At 42.3% G+C, this 20,022-nt stretch overlaps 1 protein-coding gene across 9 annotated transcripts in view; it reads right to left on the reverse strand.

The window, feature by feature from the left end:
- Window positions 1–20,022, reverse strand: part of EPB41L1 (erythrocyte membrane protein band 4.1 like 1) — a 166,930-nt gene that overhangs the window by 61,772 nt on the left and 85,136 nt on the right. For all 9 annotated transcript variants that reach the window (XM_073555307.1, XM_073555306.1, XM_073555305.1 and 6 more), the window contains one exon: window positions 750–938. In XM_073555307.1, the coding sequence (XP_073411408.1) occupies window positions 750–914 (165 nt within the window). In that variant the 5' untranslated portion in view covers window positions 915–938. The remainder of the gene's footprint in view (window positions 1–749; window positions 939–20,022) is intronic.

Consider the following 20,022-nt stretch of genomic DNA (forward strand, 5'->3'; position numbering starts at 1 on the left):
AGTAAAATGTAAAAACAGAAGGTGAAGCCTAAATAGATCAGCATGGACTGTTATTTATATAGTTTTATATTAGTATATACCAAATATACAGAAGGGTTTTCATATCATCATAAATAGGTATAATTGCAATGCATGTAAAAACAAGCAACTTTACAATTTACCTCTTACAAATTGTTTACTGCTCATTGCCTAGGCTACTGGCCACCTGTGCAGTTTATCAGAAGTGGATGCTTTTCTCAGCTATAGAGATTGAAAGCACTGCGCTGGAGCTGACCAGGTCACTGGATCTGATGAGCTTCAGTCCCTGTGTGCTCCTCCCATGCTGCCAAGGCAAAGCTATACCGATTGAGAGAGTGCAAAGCTCAGACCCATGGAGCAGTCCTTCAGATCATGAGACTAAACCAACAGAATAAAAAATGGAGAGAGGTGTACAGACTTTACAGAGAAGACATTAAGCTGGGAAGATCAAAGTGATAGACAACTGGTGCTCATTGAGATTACCATACATTGTCTAGTTGGGACCCCTGTTTATTTGGTAATTCCTCATTGATCCACTTAACAAACGTGTCAAAACAATATCAATTGTTTTTTTTATTTCTTTTTGACAACGTGAATGATAACATTTGGTTTTTAATTTATTCATGCATTTCCAGGAGGAATCACAGAACCACAGAAAAGATGCTCCAGAATTATTTTTTGAGCCATCGAATGGCAGTAGGTTCTTCTGTAAAATATCATTGAACACTTACTTCCACGTGTCTCCTTGAATTCTCATTGACTCCTGTCCGGTCTACATTGTTAGCAGGGGTTTGTGGGGTGTCAGGTGGGAGCAGCGCAGGATTGTGTACTCCATCCTGGGCATGGCCATCGGCGCCAGGATTGAATTCAGTTTCAGCCCCCACCTCTGTGGTCATTATGACTCCTCAGACTGTTGTAGGCTGCAAGAAAGGAGAAAGGGATAAAATACCTACCCACAGACTAGTGCTATGGTAGACAAGCATTAAATGTGCACTGTATACTGACGGGCATTGGACATTAGTGGACACGTTTCCTGTAAAATGCATGATACAAATAAAGACACATGTTTAGGTTCATCACTGCCTATCTTCACTGATGCAGGGTCAGAGCTGTTATGCAGGTAATGGAACTGTAACATTGGTGCACAATATTCATTACGATACACCTTCCAGCTACTGCAGAACTTCACTTTTAATTAAATATTACATTGTAACGTCAGCGCTTTCTGATTCACTTCATAACATAGTGCAACCTTCCATATAGTGCCAGCCACATTATTCCCCCCCACACACACATATTATCTACAGTGTGGCCAGCGCTAGTCACAATGTGCTCCCTATAATGTGCTAGCCATTGACCATAGCCACTGTTCGACCATCTATATTGTGCGAGGTAGTGTGCACCCAGATACATTGCTAGCCACAGTGCACCCCTAAAACATGCTTCCTCAGTGTGCCTTTCCGTGCCAGTCACAATGCCCCCAGTATGCGCCACAACCATACCGCATACTCCACTCCTCTATAGTGTCTAGATGTTACAGTCCTCCTCTTTCCAGCTTGTTACATGTGAATGACCTGTCAGCAATCACTCACATGTGAATCCCTTTTCCTGTACCAGGGGTCAGCACATAGGGATGGAGGAACTACCAAAAAAAGACATCTCTGTCGCACATGAAGTGATGATCGTCTTTGGATAATCACTAATATAATAATGCATAATTATACTAATATTTTCAGGCATCACAATTACATATTTCTGCAGTGTCTGATCCTGTTTGGAAAATTTACAGTCTTGAGACATTTTATAGATTCCAGCAGAGTCTGATCCTGTCTTGATAATCCAGTCAGGAGATCACTGGTCATTATATAGATACCAGCAGTGTCTGATCCTGTCCAAATAATCTAGTCAGGAGATAACTAGTCATTATATAGATCCCAGCAGTGTCTGATCCTGGCCTGATAATCCACAGCCAGGAGATCACTGGACATTATATAGATCCCAGCAGTGTCTGATCCTGTCCTGATAATCCACAGCCAGGAGATCACTGGACATTATATAGACCTCAACAATGTCTGATCCTGACCTGACAATCTGCAGTCAGGAGATCACTGGACATTATATAGATCCCAGCAGTGTCTGATCCTAGCCTGATAATCTGCAGTCAGGAGATCACTGGACATTATATAGATCCCAGCAGTGTCTGATCCTGTCTTGATAACCCAGTCAGGAGATAACTAGTCATTATAGAGATCCCAGCAGTGTCTGATCCTGGCCTGATAATCCACAGTCAGGAGATCACTGGACATTATATAGATCCCAGCAATGTCTGATCCTGGCCTGATAATCCACAGTCAGGAGATCACTGGACATTATATAGATCCCAGCAGTGTATGATCCCGTCCTGGTAGTCTACAGTCAGAAGATCACTGAAGATTATACACAAACATCCAGTAGATCCTATGTAGAAATTCATCATTCTATGCTCAGTTTTTATAATCTGTAGTCCTGATGTCACATATATAAATTGTTGTTATATTAAGTATTGTCATTGAATAAATAAGTATTCTTGTTTTATGCCAACGACTAGATAAGAAAACCACTGCTCTGCTTTTCATCAGTATTTCATACCTTGCTCTTTACCATCTATTACCCCGGATTGGCATAGAAAAAAATATCTTTACTACACCCACACAGATGTCTTTTCATGGCTGTTTGGGGGTGTGAAAGAACAAGCGCACCCCCTCCCCTCGCTTACCCATCCTTATTAATGCATGCTGCAGTCAGAGCGTCACAGGCTGTAATGCTGACACCTCCTATACAATATATACTGTATAGAAGCCTTTCCTCCCCCCTCCGCACATCAGTTATCCCACCTTCCCTACTGCTGTTCATCACAATCTGTGTCGGTTTTCATCATCTACAAACCCACCCTTCTTCCTTCATCGTCCTTCTAATCACTCAGCCAGTTCTTTTTCCATGTCTTTTTTTCTCTAAGAAATAATGGCATTTTGTTCCAAGTAGGGTGTGAGGTGAGACAGTGGTCATTCATCACCACCAAGCCCAAATGCAGTATGAGGCGGTTAGTTATGGACTATGACAAATCCTCCTTCCTCTGCACATGTAATGATGCCAGCCTTGGGGAAAGAAAAATTAGCACCAGTGCAAAAGCTTAACACTATCCATCCCAACCATTCTATATGCAGAATTTCTATTGAAAAATGTGTTATAGAATTTTAGGAAAAATTAAAGTGCTGCTCTACCAGAGGCATCTGCTGCTCCAACACGCTCTCATAAACTGTCAGTGCCGAGCAGGTGCACTAATCCGGATTATCGACACCTTACAAAACCGGTGTAAAATGTCTGTCAAGTGCAAAGAAACAGAAATAAGGTCCAGAGATTCAAGTCTCTGTTTGCACAGATGGCACAGAATGTGTTGTATATTCATTCCATGTTCCCAACAGTTTTTCCTGACAGTCCATAGAGATAAGCAGCCACTTCTTTCCCAGTTACCTATATTGCACCAACACATTCTGCAGCACTGCCGCAACACAGATATCAACAGTCACAGCAGCCCCTATCTCAGACATAACAGGGCTGACTTTATAGGAAGCCAAATCAACCAATCAGTGTGCTTTCATCGTATGAAAGGAAACCCACACAAACACAGTGGGAACAAACACTGATCAGACATAACATTACAGCCACTGAGAGGTGAGGGGAATAACACTGATTATCTTGTTACAATGGCAACACCTAAAGTTTGGGATATACACTCCTCAATGTTGAAATTGCAACACCAAGGAGGAAAAGTCGTGGAATTATGGAAATCACAGGATGAATAGACATATTAATGAAATGTAAATGATGAAAAAATGTAAACAAACTTCAAAACATCTTGCTTTATTCAGTATCGAGTATGAGAGCTACAAGCAGAAATCCCCATATTTACACACCTTAGCATTATATTAGTGAGGTTATTAATGGTTGTCTGAGGAATGCTGTGCCACGTTGAATACACTTGGTCACGAAAATCATCAAGATCCGCTGCTAGCTGCTCCTTTTGCAATTGACAACCAGTTACAGTACGTCCCAGATGTGCTTGATGGGAAACAAGTCCAGAGTCGCTACAGGCCCTGGTAGCATGTCTAGGTCTCAAAAGCTGCTCACAGTAGCATGAGCAATATCTGGTCTGATGTTGTGCTGAAAAATAGCTCCTGGGCCACTTTGGCAAAATGGCTGTAACACTGGTTCTACCACGAAATCAATGTACTATCAAGCTGTTAGTGTAGCTGGAATAAAGAGTAGAGGGGTCTGGCCACACCATAATCCCAAGACAACAACCAGTGTGACCTTCCCTCCCTCGTGAAGACCTCTTCATGGCGTTGCCCACGTGGTCTAGTAATATTTGAAGAATGGTGCTAAGTAATTCATTTTGTACTTCAAGGGAAATTAGACATGACTTACCAGGCCTAAAGCATCAAAAAGTGTTTACGAAATCATCAGAAGATGTTTGCATGGCATTGGTCTGTGAGCCAGATGTCCAGCTGTAGGTGTTCCATTAACTTTGTGTCACCACTCTCAAAGGCTATCATGGTGTTGAGCAAGAGGGCAATGGAAGCAGAATGGAGGTCTTTCGTTTGTTGATAAGTTATGCTTTTGCCATGGACACAATGATAGCAGGAGATTGGTCTTCAGATCATGTGGGCAACACTATGAAGAGGCCTTCACAAGGGAACATGAATGTGTCTCAGTAGTGTATTTCTATGTGTGGTGCTCATACTTGATACTGAATAAATTCCATTTTCTCATAATTTGCATATAATTAAAATCTCTGTCAATCCAGTGATTTTCAGAATCTCACAAATTTTCCTGGTTTAGATTGCAATTGATTTTAATGTTGAGGAGTATATTATTCTGGAAGTATGAGGATTGCAAGGTGATGTATTGGAAGCTGGAAAATGGGAACCTGTGAGTATCTTAGTCAATGACCAAATTATGATGGCTAGTCACCTGAATCTAAGAATTTCCAAAATAGCAAGTCTTGTGGGATGTTACCAGTATGCAGTGGTTAGTAGTACCTACCAAAAATGATCAAAAACAGAACAACCAATGAATCAGCAACATTGGGCTAGTAAAGCCTAGCCCATCTGTTCGAGTTCCACAACACTGAAGGACAAATTGCTAAACAGAAAGGTTAAAAGGAATGTGTAGCAGTTTTCACCTCCAATCTGATGACACTGTTAGAGATGAACGTACCTGTGTGGATATTTTTTATCATCAGTAGGATTAAAAGGCCACTATGCCAAGTGTCTACTGGGCATTCCCTAACAGTGAAATGTTTGGAGTTCTCACACAGTCCAATCTCTTCCATCTATTTGAGTGACAGCTGTATCTAGCAGATGACTACAGCTGTCGCTCAAGAGTGAAGCAGAGAGATTGTGGGGTTATTTACTGCTGGATATTTTCCTGCTAGGAAAAGCCTAGTGGATACTTGGCATAACAGTACTTGCCAGAGAAACCTCTTTTCCTTGCTAAGAACATCAACATTGGTATATTTAAACAGGTTTCTAGTCACATATTTCAAGCTGCCAGTAGATTCACAGAGTCAAAACTGCTGAGAGGTTTTCTGGGCTTTCTATGATAGAATGGTGTGAGAACATGCACAACGAAAAAAGTGGTTTGGTACCGTGTTAGCCAGTAGAAAAAAATATATAAAGTGCTCTCAGTGAGAGAAACAAAATAGGAATCTTGTGGGTATGATACCTTTTAATTGCTAACAAATAATAGTGAATGTTGTTACAAAGCAAGCTTTCGGGACTGCTTACGTCCCTTCATCAGGCTGATATCATAAGGTATCATACCCACAAGATTCCTATTTTGTTTCTCTCACTGAGAGCACTTTATATATTTTTAACATGCACAACAACTTGCTCTGTATCATGCTGACCCCTGTCCACCAAAGAAAGTACCTAGAAGGGCATAAGAAGAAGCAATGAAGCAATAGAAGTGGTCTGCTCTGATGAATCACGGTTTTCTTTTACATCATGTTGATAGCTGGAGGTGAATGTAATGGCAGGATTCACTATGGGTTATGTAATACTGAAAAATCTTGGGTCTTGTCATTCATATGAAAGCTACTTTGACTTACAACACCTATTTAAAAGTAAGGCTACTTTCACACATCAGGTTTTTTCCGACCGGAAGGATCTGGTTATTTTGAGAAAAAACAGATCCATCTAGCAGGTTTTTATCTGTTTCCTTGGGGCTGACCAATTGGATCTGAGCATGCGCAGACTTAAAAAACCGGATCCGGTGGCCGGATCCGTCTTTTTCCAGATCCAGCGTATTCCGGCGTCCATAGACTTCCATTGTGGCCGCAGACAAAAAAAGTTACTAGAGACGTTTTTTTTCAGACGCCGGAATCAAAATTTTCCAGCGAAAACCGGAAGAAACGAAAGGCCATGCGGCGCAATCTGGCACTATTACAATTCAATGAGAGAAGAACGGTTCCGGCGCCTGATTTCGCCGGATCCAGTTTTTCTAAAAATAGCCGGATGTCGGAGAAAACCTGATGTGTGAAAGTAGCCTAAGTATACTCTTTCAGCAATAGGATCATAGGTCCTGACACACTGAAAAAAATTGTTAAAGGTTTGACGTGGCCCCTAAATTCCCCAGATCTCAAATGTCTTGTGGAGTCCTTCTTGACTGATCAGAGCTGTTTCGGTTGCACAGGTGGAACCTACACAATGTGAGGCTTAAAGTACGGCTGCTGTATGCTTATGTTGTGACTGTGAGTAACAGTGTTACCCTTGATTCAATTCTAAAGCAGGGCCCTGATGCTGCAGGGCAACTATGCTAACCACTAGTCACCATGTATCTGCTGAAGAATTCTAGAGAGGGGCAAAAGAGCGCACAATAGGGCATAACACCGCTGAAGGGGTGGTTGCGCTCTTCTGATAGTGCTGTGAGAAGGCACAACTCCGGTGTATACCTGAATATCTGGTGATTTCCGTGGCTGGAGAAGATATCTTCCACATGTGTATTTACCAGAATGGAGAGAATCACATTAGGTGCTGGATGGGCTACACTGTAGGAAATGAGGAGCCTTGGAGGTTCATATAAGGTTTTTTATCAGTACCAACATGTTTTGGTGCTGGATCGGCACCTTTCTCAAGGTGATAAAACCAAATGACCACGTCTCTGGTGACACTTGGAACATCATAAACTGACAAGTAATCATTCTGCGTACAGTTATACCACCAGGTCTATGAACATGGCAGTTGATAACACAAACTGAATTTCATATACAAGTGCCTTTTAGAAAAGGGTACAACCCGCTGCATTTCATTCCGAATATACAAACAGGATATTATCCTCTTCTCCCATCGTGTCACTAATCACTTATGGATCACTAATCTGAGTATTAGAAACTTCATAAAGAATCTCATCCGGCATTATTACAATGTTCGCAGCACAGCAGATACCAGAGCCTACTGTCATAGCAACAGCATCAAAATATGCATGAAAAGCGCTTATATTCGAAACTGTAACTTGTCAAATGCTATATTTAGCTCTTTAGGAAATAGATCGCAGAGATGTTTTCAAAGTATGTTAATTAATTTGTAGGACATTTTAAAACATATAGATAATGAGAACTACAGTATATAAAAAGAGTACTAAGCAGTTATCCCACTAACTACATAATTCACTTACAGGATAAGTTATAAATGTATGACTGCAGGTGGCACGACTGCTGGGACCATCACTAATATCAAGAATGGGCGATCCAAAGTTATCTCTGTCAATCCCATGGAAGTAAATTGAGCAGTGGTTGAGTATGCACATTGCCACCTTATTCACACTAGAGTCTTTGAAATTTCCATTCTTCATATCGGTAGTGGTCCCAGTATTCAGATCCCATGAGATCATACATTTATCACCTACAGTTGTGCTCAAAAGTTTACATACCCCTTCAGAATTTTTGCTTTCTTGGCCTTTTTTCGGAGAATATGAATGATAACTCCAAAACTTTTTCCCCATTCATGGTTAGTGGTTAGGTGAAGCCAATTATTTTCAAACTATTGTATTTTCTCTTTTTAAATCATAATGACAACCCAAAACATCCAAATCACCGTGATCAAAAGTTCACATACCCCATTTCTTAATATCATGGATTGCTCCCTCTAACATCAATGACAGCTTGAAGTCTATAGTTGTAGTTTTGGATGAGGTTCTTTATTTTGTCAGATGGTAAAGCTGCCCACTCTTCTTGGCAAAAAAGCCTCCAGTTCCTGTAAATTCCTGGGCTGTCTAGCATGAACTGCGTGCTTGAGATCTGGCCAGAGTGGCTCAATGATACTGAGATCAGGAGACTAAGATGGCCACTCCAGAACCTTCACTTTGTTCTGCTGTAGCCAATGACAGGTCAACTTGACCTTGCGTTTTGAATTGTTTGTAGCTCACTCATCCCCAAAACCTCAGCGATCCACCTCCGTGCTTTACAGTAGGAATGGTGTTCCTTTCATCATAGGCCTTGTTAACCTCTCTCCAAATATAACGTTTATGTTTGCGGCCAAAAAGTTCAATTTTGCTCTCATTACTTCAAATTACCTTGTACCAGAAGTTTTGAGGCTTGTCTCTGTGCTGTTTTACATATTGTAGGTGAGATACTTTGTGTTATTTGCGCAGTAATAGCTTTCTTCTGGCGACTCGACCATGCAGCCCATTTTTCTTCAAGTGCCTCCTTACTGTGCATCTTGAAACAACCACACCGTTAGTTTTCAGAGAGTCCAGTATTTCAGCTGATGTTATTTGTGGGTTTTTCTTTGCATCCCGAACAATTTTCCTGGTAGTTGTGGAAGAAATTTTTGTTGGTCTATCTGACTGTGGTTTTGTTTTTACAGAGTCCCTGATTTTCCATGTGTTAATCACAGTTTGAATGCTGCTGACTGGCATTATCAATTCCTTGGATATCGTTTTGTATCCCTTTCCTATTTTATACAGTTCAACTACCTTTTCCCGTAGATCCGTTGACAATTCTTTTGCTTTCTTTCCCCATGACTCACAATCCAGAATAGTCAATGGCTGGATGAAAGATGCAAGAGTCTGTCTGGATCCCAGAAACTCAGCTTTTATGCACACACGTTGATTACAAGCAAACAGGTCACAGGTGAGGATGTTACCTTTAGTAGCCATTTAAACCCATTTGTGTCAACTTCTGTGCATGTTATCAGACCAAAATCACCAAGGTATATGAACTTTTGATCAGGGTCATTTGGATGTTTTGGGTTGTCATTATGATTTAAACAGAGAAAACAGTAGTTTGACAATAAATGGCTTCACTCAACCACTAACCATGAGTGGAGAAAAGGTTTTGGTGTTATCATTCATATTCTCTGAAAAAAGGTCAAGAAAGCAAAAATTCTCCCAGGGTATGTAAACTTTTGAGCACAACTGTATCTTGTAGATTGGCAATAAATGTATTTGCAAACACAACCCCTCTAAGTTGCTCATACACATTTATTAGCTGTTGATAGCTATTTCTTTCGACAGTGCCATAAATATGCACACTTAGATGGGCTTGCATGTGGATTAAATAGTGAGAGGCGAATATGCCACTTCAGGACATAAATCCATAGGAACAATGACTGGGCATGTTTAAACTTGACAAGTCTAGTTCTTCTTTAACCCAAAAGAAAGAGGAGTTGCGACTGTCCAATACACATGATATAGTTGTCTAATCCTAACAAAATCAGTGACTTTAGCTACATTTCCTCGAATGTATAAGGCCAACTTTCAATCAAATGACTGCCATATTGTTAAGCCATTAGTATTAATAAAATGTGATCATGAGCGTGCCCCAGGATCTATTTTACATAATGTTGCGCAGCATCAAACTTGCATATCTTCGGCCCAATTAAGGAAATTATTTTTAACAGGACATGTATATGTCCACTTTCTATGTGAATAAAATCAATAAGAAAATCCCTGAAGAAGCTCACTTAGGTGAAACTTGAGTTGGCTAATGTTATTGATGCGGTGTTCTCATTTTTATCCATTACTTTGTGAGTTTATTAAAACCACAGAAATATACCCCTGCCTCAAACATTATTGCACTGGTTGTGTCTGTAAGATCAGGGAAAGGTTGCACAGATCCATTCCCTACTGAAAATGTATGGCTCCTCCATGGAGCCGATGTAATACTTTTGTGTTTCCCACTAACCTTACTGTACATATACAGCTTTGGTTGGTGGAACTTCCTGCGCAGCGCCTTAAATACACAGATCAGGGATAACACAGGCTCAAAAGTACCAGCACCACCATTAGCATTGACCATCAGCTGTAACAATCAGCTTTTTCTCTACCATTGACATGATCAATAGCTCACTCTGTCAACCAGTCAAGCTCTAATTACGTGATCACAAGGTGCCGATGAGTTTCTGTACAGGCATAAAGCTGGCAGGCATAATACACTGCACTTCTTAAACTCAAGGATGCTGTTTTATAAAAGAAAAAATGTAGAGAAAATCATTCAAAAATACAAAACCATAAATAATATACCACTTAAATGCAATGCTGAATAATATACCCTAAGTGGGTTTTCCCACCACTTCATTGCTGAAATGTGCTATAAAAAAATGAAATAGTACATGCTCAACCTTGGATATCCAGCTGCTCCTGCTGGCTGGGTCCCCCTTCCGCTTTCATTTACATCTACTCCGGCCAGGTCAATGCCTATTGGTATTGGTGATGTGTTTTCCACAAGTGTAGCCAATGATTGGCTGCAGTGATCACGTGCCGACCATGAGGAACCGTGGGGGATCAATAGATGCGTATATGCTAGCTCTTTTTCTATTGCACATACTGTATTTCACTCATTCTTTTATCAACAGCCTTCACTGTCTCAATAATGTCTCTCTTTAATTAGACCGCTATATAAAATCAATTATAGGAGAGGTAGTTTATGCCAACGATAAATATTTCCTCACTGCGTTAATTACATTTCAAAGTGTGTGTTATTGGCTGACATTAAATTTAATTGAGTTTTTTTTTTTTCTTGGCAATATAGTGAATTTAATGTATTTTGTATCAGCTTCAATTTTTTTTTTTACATGTGATGTGACTGTGAGCAGTTTTAATAATAATTGTATGAAAGCCGGTAGCATAAATTGGATTTTTTTTTTTTTTGCCATGTTCATTGCTTATCATAGTAGTGATAATTATTTATTGGTCAGGAAAGTGTTAAAAGATAAATGCATAATCTTATCTGGAAGAATACAGGCCACTTGTTTTTATATTTTTTCTTCCTGGTTATATACATGCAGATTACTTTCTTAAAATTGTATGCTAGCTTGTGAAGCAAAGCTGCGGTGGACAATTCCTGCCTTGCTCCATTGTAGGCTCACTGGTGCGGTGCCCTCCATTACTGTATAATCGGGCTTTAATTTTTCAGGGATTTTTGTGCAACGTTATTTTTGGAGATATGGACACACATTTTTAAGTGGTTTTTTTTTTGCTTGCCTTTAGCAAAGCATCCCTGTGACGACAGACTTATCAGCACCACTAAAAATGCGAACCCCCTGCACACAACTAATAACATTCACATTTTACCAGTGCTGAACCTGTAGATGGGGAACCCTTGTCTCTTTTTGTGCTTGCCTAAAACAGGGCAACTTCAATGTCTTTACTATATTGGCAGCAATCTATATCTGTTATTGTAAATCCCCTCCCTCACATAAGACTGGGATTATTATTTATTAGGACATTTCTTACAATTTATAAGGGTTGTCTCATCAAGACAACCCCTTTCCATCTTTCCATGTGCTCTCTTAGGGCGAAGAGACATTATTGAAGGGTGTTCTCTGCTCAGGATCACCCCCAATAAGCCACAGTTTAAAGTAATGGTAACTGTATATTAATTGTAACAAGAATTTGTGAGGCTTAATTTCTTCTGAAATGCAAAACTACTGAATTCTTCTCCTGTGATAACCTCTGCTGGACTGGTCAGTACATGTAGAACATGGGTGACCATTCATCTTTACAGTGGACCTGTAATGCTACATTTCCCTTGCATTGGTTGCTATAGGACAAGTTTCGCTAAACTAAGCTTCAACCAGTGATAACAGCTGATATTTACAGACGGGTTTGCCTTCGTGAGACAACTTATTTAATAGTTATCTTCTAAACTCCTTTTACTGTAATGAGATGTGGTTTAATAGTTATGCTATACTGAATATCATTAATTACATTTTAAAACTATACACCAAGACAAATGCACATTTCATTCCTACTAATCTACAAAAGGACAAACACCAACTCTTGTACCCATATGTGCAGCATCTGCCAAGAAACGCCCATCCTGCATTATCTGATAATGATCACTGACACCACATGCCTATGAGTTCACAATCACAATGACTTTTGTTCCACAAACACTTCAGTTTTCTTCTAGTCCAGGGTTGGAATGGGAACTTGATGATAAATGTTTCTGCACATGACCGATGAGCAACAAGATATTGACAAAACTGATTTCCGGGCAAGAATTGATCTCTTTACTATATATTTACTACTCATTTTCCAGGATGACCATAAACTGCCAGACCAAATTGAATGTGTCGACACTCCCTTCAAATCCGCACATTAAAAACATAACACTAATGAATAATAACTAATAATACATAATTTATTGCTAGGATTTGGAGACCAGCTTCTTAAACATTCAATCCAGAGACACTCATGGCATTTATCTTTCTAGCCGTTCTGCAATTTATTGTGTGACACTGTCAGACAGGACACAAAACCTACAAGAAGCAAAATGAACATAAACCTGCTGCAACTATAAAAGCAAAAAGCAAAAGTGCAATTAAATAATACAGGCTCCTGACGAAGCTGCTTTTGGCGAAACGTACGTCGAGGCTGCTGAGTGGGACTCCCGTAGGGGCACCTACCTTCACCTGCTAACACCATGACTTCAGGTATACCTTTTCTCCTTTTCTAAAAGGGTTGTTTTGCATTATAGCATAGGTTACCACTTATTAAATGAGAGTAGGCTAATTGTTTCACATAAAATTTTTGTGGTAACCATATTACCATTTAACCTGACTATCCATCTGATATGCTGTATTTTTCTGGCATTATAAAAATATTTTTGGGATAGCACTAGTGTCTGGGGGATTTGATCTGGTTGTTTTATTATATGGAATTGTGTATTAGCAAAGCAGTCATATTGCACTGTCTTTCTATTGAACTCCAGTAGGTTCATGCTCCTCTTTTGTAGTCCCAGTTGTTTCTGTTATGTTGTCTCATATTATGTATCAGCCCTCACAATTATTGTAATGATCTATTATTAAATATACTGTAAGTATTTTTCTAATAAATTTTGTACTATTGATTAACATCCTTTTATGGTGACCTTATTTCTTTGTAGTTAATTTACTCTTTAGATTAAGTGTTCACATCTTGGTTTCTTGATTAACACTCCTGTAGTGTCTTTGAAGCTATAGCTTCACATTTAGAGGATTAGCTTTGTTGGTGTATCATTCTTAGTAATGGGTTGCCCTCCCAGGGCTGTGGGGTACTCGGTACCGGGCCGGTGTCAGGGGAATGTGTCACACCAGCGGTGACCCGGTCCATGGCCCTGGGCGCCCAAGTAATGGAATGGAATAGTTCGTGAAGCCACCTGTGGTGTTTGGCACGCAAGATGTTAAGCCAACGCTGCGTGCAGATCCTCTGGGGCTGATGGTGTGTTGCAGCATAGATGGTGTAGCTCCCCACAGGTGAATCTGTAACACCAGGGCAGTGTAATGGCAATAGATGAGAATAGGCGCAGGCGGTGTGAGGAATGCTGGTACCCAGATGTAGCGGTGCTGACGGTGTTAGCGCTCAAATGAATGGAAGACACCAGGGCTTGCAGTTCCAAAGCTTTACTCACAGTCCGTGGTACACACTGGTGCCTGCCTCCGTGCCGTGTCCTCCGGGGCAGAGACTCAATCAACCTCCCGGGCAAGTCAGGATTCTCCTCTCCAACACTTCGCCAACATGTACCTCTCCTGAACGACTCCTCTATTGCGCCTTAAGGTGTAAAGAGCTCCAATACCGTGGTACTCTGGAGTTCCTCCTGTCAGATGTTCCTAACAACTCTACTTGTATGGCAGACAGCTGTAGCCTCTCTCGGGGACTCCCTTCTCCGGAGTCCTGGATCTCTATTCAGTTGCTGTTGTGCTCCAAGTCTTAAATGGGAGTAGTGCATTTACAGCCAACTACTCCACCGGTGTCTGCTGCAGAACCATAAGTGTCCATACAACCTCGGCGACCGGGCCCCGGCCTTGCGCTGAGAACCTATAGGCAGGGTTCCTCTTCCAACCCACAACTCCTCTCTGTTCTCTCTACTCCTCTTTCCTATGGAAGCTTAGGTTGCAGTTCTACGTCCTTCTCCTTCTGTTCCTTTCCTGTGCCAGCTGGCTCAGATCACTGAGGCAGCTGCCGCACTCCTCCTCGGACCCCTCCTCAGACTCTCCTGACTGACTGTCCTTCTCCCGCCTCACCTCCCGTCAGACTGACCACCCAGACTGACCTGTAATTCTAAACCTTTCAAACCTTTTATATGGATCTCAACTCCATTCACCTCCCAGCACATCCAGTGTTCCATGCAGGGAACCACCAAGGCACTCCTAATGTCTAGGAGGAGAGAGACACCTCAATATGGTTGTGCAGAACTACCCTGTTGTGTGGGGTGCGAGTGTTGGAGTGAGGAAAGGAGCCCCCAACTTATCTAGGTGGTGGGGCACTACACCTTAGGAGAAGGTGCAGTACCTCTGTGGCGACTGAGCCTCAGGGGCGCCACAGTAATACTGTTTTTTCAATCAAAAATAGCATAAAAGCCATCCCACTGTCTCCAAGGTGACCTCGATTGGGACGGTCCTATACTGTCTAATATTAAAAACCTTACCATCTGTCAGAGTTGACGTCAGTGTGTGAATAATATTTCTGTCTGCTTTGGTAGCACTGCATGGGAACTGAAAAACTTTTGTGAGGTTCCACCAAAGATTTCAGCTAACTACTAGAGGAAAGCAGAATGCCAACCGACATGGCTGTCCTTGCAAGTTCATACTGGTTGCTGAAATCACAATGTAATTGCTTGTGTCATCTTTATATTACTGTATATGAGCAATCATGTTGGAAGCAATATAATTCTGAGTTACATTACATGATTTTGTTTTCCAAAATTATGGTTACAGTAGCAGAAAGCTCTTTTACCAGCGTATGACATTAGGTCCATAAAACTGGTTGTTTCTGTAACCTTTGGTTACATAATAATTGTTCTCTACACAGGTATTTCTATAAATGTGGCAAGAATCGTAAAGGCAAATGCAAAAAGTCAGCTGAAGAACAAGACAGCGACATAGATCTCCTTTTGATAAATTGAACGCATGAAATAACATTTTAGACATTCATTATACATAATGATAGTAGTAGCGATAATAAAAGAGTAAGTTAAGGACGCTTTCAGGATTTTCTTAGCGCACGACCGATCAAAGCACATTCACTTTTTATGTCATTGAATATACCTTATTGTTAGGAAAATGCCAAAATAACATTGCAGCAAAGGGATTTTCTAATACCATGGTCCAGGTTTTCAGATTTAAAGGTACAATTTAATAATTGAGTAACAGATTGTGGATTGTCCTTATTAGTAGTGCTTCTCCATAAAGATGTCATGATATGGATGCCTCATACCCACAGGTACCCATACAGCTTCAACTGACTGCCTCATACATATCCATACTTGCGTTGGCCAAGTATGCCCATGTTTTCAGTGGTGAGATGAGAATAAACAATTAGAGGATAATCTCCCCTTAGAACAAAAGGATCAGGCATTGAAATATTGAGATATTGCGCATGCGCTGAAGGTTGTATTTAAGGCCAGCGTCACACTTGTGAGTGTGATGCGAGAAACTCGCGCTAGCCTCTCGCATCAATACCTGGCATTGCCGCCGGCACTCGGGACTGGAGTGTGTGGCTGCATGCATGTATGTTTGTATGTATCGATACGCCGGCTAATGATGTGAGACACTTGCGCGAGTTTCTCGCATCACACTCGCAAGTGTGACCCCGGCCTAAAGAAAAATATTGTATCTATGGTATATATCTTAATATTAGACCAAAAATCACCATATACCCATAAAACTATATTTTATTAAATAATTCTTTAATAAGTCAAAATAGTGTAAAAACCAATGACACTCCTCACATCAAATGTACCTCGATAGATGCCGGATGAGCATATAATCAAAAATAGACAGATCAAAAGGACATAGGGGAGACAATGTTGTCTACATATATAAAGCACCAGGTAATTATATTTTGGGTAACCTAATCCCACTACAAAGGGTCCTGATGACACCCTAAATGTGGAGCCTACCTGTCAGCAGAGGTTGGCACCCTAATCTCATATTACAGGTATCCCAATAGATAATTCCCTTAAATACTAAAACTAGTCACACAGCTTCTGAGATATCCAGGCAGCGGACATTACACAGCTGACTCCAAAACCATTACCCCATTTGCCACTGCACCATGGCAGTCGGGAAGAGCCGAGGCTAAGCGCCAGAATTGACCCTATTTCTGGAGCGGCTGAGGGCTGGTATTATTTAGTCTGGGAAGGGGCCAATATCCATGGCCCATTCCCAGCCTACTAATATCAGCCTGCAGCTGTCTGCTTAGTCTTTGCTGGTTATTAGAAATAGAGGGGACCCCACATCATTTTTTTGTATCCACCATTTTAATTACCAGTAAAGGCTATACAGACAGCTATGAGCTGTTATTAATAGGCTGGGAAAATCCATGGACATTGACCCCTTCCTAGAATAATAAAATCAGCTCATAGCTGTCTGCTTTCCCTTAGCTGGTTATTAAAAATAAAGCGGTACCCCAAACCATTCTTTAAAATTAGTTATTTATTTAATAGATTTAATAAGGCTAAATACCCTTTAATGCCACAACAAAGGAACTAAAGGGTTTTAGTTTATTATATGTAGGGGGCTTGTGACAATAAATATCTACAGGACATCTATCCTATTTATTCTATTTACCTACAGTATCTATCTATTTATTATCTAATATCTATCTATCTATCGAAAATTACTTTGTTAGTTTGTAAAATAGCTTTAAATGACATAGAGAATTACAGTATGTAAAAGCTTATGTTAAAAACGCACTGCGTACGAATGTCATACGGATGTTGTTTGATAAAAAAGCATTGCAGTCACATAACACACGTCCTACTTTTCAGGATCCACATTGAAGTGATTTTATTTACACAGATGAGTGCAAGCCCTAACTGTGCTAACTGAAACCTCAGTGTCACTCATTGGTATTTGACACTCTGACTGCTCGTAATATGTTGACAACCTATGATAATTTCCACTTTCTTCCATGTTCATTTGGTAGACAAGTGTTCTTTTAACTGTAATCTTGTGAACTACGGTAGGAACATTCAAAACCTTTGCTGTATTTTTGCATTCTTTTCCTTTTTTTGTACAAGGAATGATCTATTCTCCTATCATTGTCGCTCACTCTCATGACTAACATACCCCTAGCCAGTCCAGGTATTTGATGTGGAGAGGCCCAGCGCCTGCGCAATGCAGTATTCTGCTTTGCCCTCAACACGGCAGAGCAGTGCGCCTGCGCAGGAGCCACGACAGGAAGGAAAGAAAGAGGACAGCATCATATGAAGATGGGAGGCGCCGGACCGGACAGGACGGCAGGGTGAGTATAATCTAGCTCTTTTTCTTCTCTTTCAGGTTACATCGGAGGCTTATCTACAGCATTACAGAATGCTGTAGATAAGCCCCTGATGGCGGTACCGGCAGCTCATAGTCGAAAAAAAGGGTGACAGATTCCCTTTAAATGTGGAGAAAACACTTCTCATATCAGTGTAGAACTATTAAAAATGTACTTCATTCATTAGTTCATTAGTTTAGCAGAACATTTGTAAATTTTGCTATTCAACCTAATTTGCAATGGGGATTGAATAATTTTGATTGCAACTACATAGACTTCTGCCAGTTGTAAGAATTGTTGGCAATGACGAACATCCAGGGCCGCACCTATAATGAGGCCATTTGAAGTTCTGGCTCAGGCGGCAGAAAGCTGCTGTGCTCAGGGGGCGGCATTATGCGCTCTAATACCAGCAGCACCTACAAGTTAGCCTGCACGCTGGTGCTGCTGGTAGCATGCAAAGGCTTATAATTGCAATTGATGAGATCACAGGAGGGAAGGAGTCAGGGCCCCCGATCATGTGACCTCGACTCCTCCCCTCCTGTGACCTTATCACAGGTCCTGTGCACATCAGCCCTCGCTCTATCGATCATCTCTGTCCCTGCTCTGCCACTCTGTTCTATTCTCTGCCACAGTGACAGGACCTGTGATGAGGTCACAGGAGGGGAGGAGTCGAGGTCACATGATCGGGGGCCTCAGAGTATGCAAGACTCTGCTGTGCTGGACTGGTTGTAATCGTGAAGAATGAGGCAAGTTTCTGTGTGGGGTCAAGAGGGGTTTACACTACAGGGTGGATGTAGCAGAGCCACATGTGTGCGAGGTGTACGGAGCAGAGCCATGTGTGTACGGAGCGGAGTGAGTGTGTACGAGGTGTACGGGGCGGAGCCGTGTGTGTACGAGGTGTACAGAGCGGAGCAGAGCCATGTGTGCGTGAGGTGTACAGAGTGGAGCCGCACGTGTGCGAGGTGTACAGAGAGGAGCCGCGTGTGTGCGAGGTGTATGGAGCAGAGCCATGTGTGCGTGAGGTGTTCAGAGCAGAGCCATGTGTGCATGAGGTGTACAGAGCGGAGCCGCACGTGTGCGAGGTGTACAGAGCGGAGCCATGTGTGTGCGAGGTGTACGGAGTGGAGCCATGCATGTGCGAGGTGTACGGAGCAGACCCATGTGTACAAGGTGTTCGGAGTGGAGCAGCGCGTGTGCAAGGTGTACAGAGCGGAGCTGCGCGTGTCCGAGGTGTACGGAACGGAGCCGCGCATGTGCGTGAGGTGTTCAGAGCAGAGCCATGTGTGCATGAGGTGTACAGAGCGGAGCCGCACGTGTGCGAGGTGTACAGAGCGGAGCCATGTGTGTGCGAGGTGTACGGAGTGGAGCCATGCATGTGCAAGGTGTACGGAGCAGACCCATGTGTACAAGTTGTTCGGAGTGGAGCCGCGCGTGTGCAAGGTGTACAGAGCGGAGCTGCGTGTGTCCGAGGTGTACGGAGCGGAGCCGCGCATGTACGGGTTGTACGGAGTGGAGCAGTGTCTATATGGGGCGTACAAAATGGAGCCGTGTGTGTACAAGGTTTACTGAGTGGAGCTATGTGTGTACAAGGTGTACGGAGCAGAGCCGCATGTGTACGAGGTTTACGGAGTGGAGTCATGTGTGTACGCGAGGTGTACAGAGCGGAGCCGCGTCTGTACGGAGCGGAGCAGCGTGTGTACGGGGTGTATGGAGCGGAGCTGCGTGTGTGCGAGATGTATGGAGCAAAGCCGCATGTGTACAAGGTTTACAGAGTGGAGCCGTGTGTGTACAAGGAGTACAGAGCGTGGCCACTTGTGTAAAAGGTGTACAGAGCAGAGCCGCATGTTTACGAGGTTTACGGAGTGGAGCCATGTGTGTACTGAGTGGAGCCGTGTGTGTGCGAGATGTACAGAGTGGAGCCACGTGTGTACGGAGCGGAGCAGCGTGTGTACGGAGCGGAGCAGCGTGTGTACGGAGCGGAGCCGTGTGTACGGAGCGGAGCCGCGTGTGTACGGAGCAGAGCCACGTGTGTACGGGGTGTACGGAGCGGAGCCACGTGTGTAAGGGTTGTATGGATTGGAGCTGTGTGTGTATGGGGCATACAAAACGGAGCCCTGTGTGTACGAAGTGTACGGAGCTGAGCCGTGTGTGTATGGAGCGGAGCCGAGCCATGTGTGTACGGAGTGGAGCCACGTGTGTATGGAATGGAACTGCGTGTGTACA

This window comes from Dendrobates tinctorius, unplaced genomic scaffold, assembly GCF_039654945.1.
Source record: "Dendrobates tinctorius isolate UK_male_01 unplaced genomic scaffold, ASM3965494v1 ptg000223l, whole genome shotgun sequence".
NCBI classification, from domain to species: Eukaryota; Metazoa; Chordata; class Amphibia; order Anura; family Dendrobatidae; genus Dendrobates; species Dendrobates tinctorius.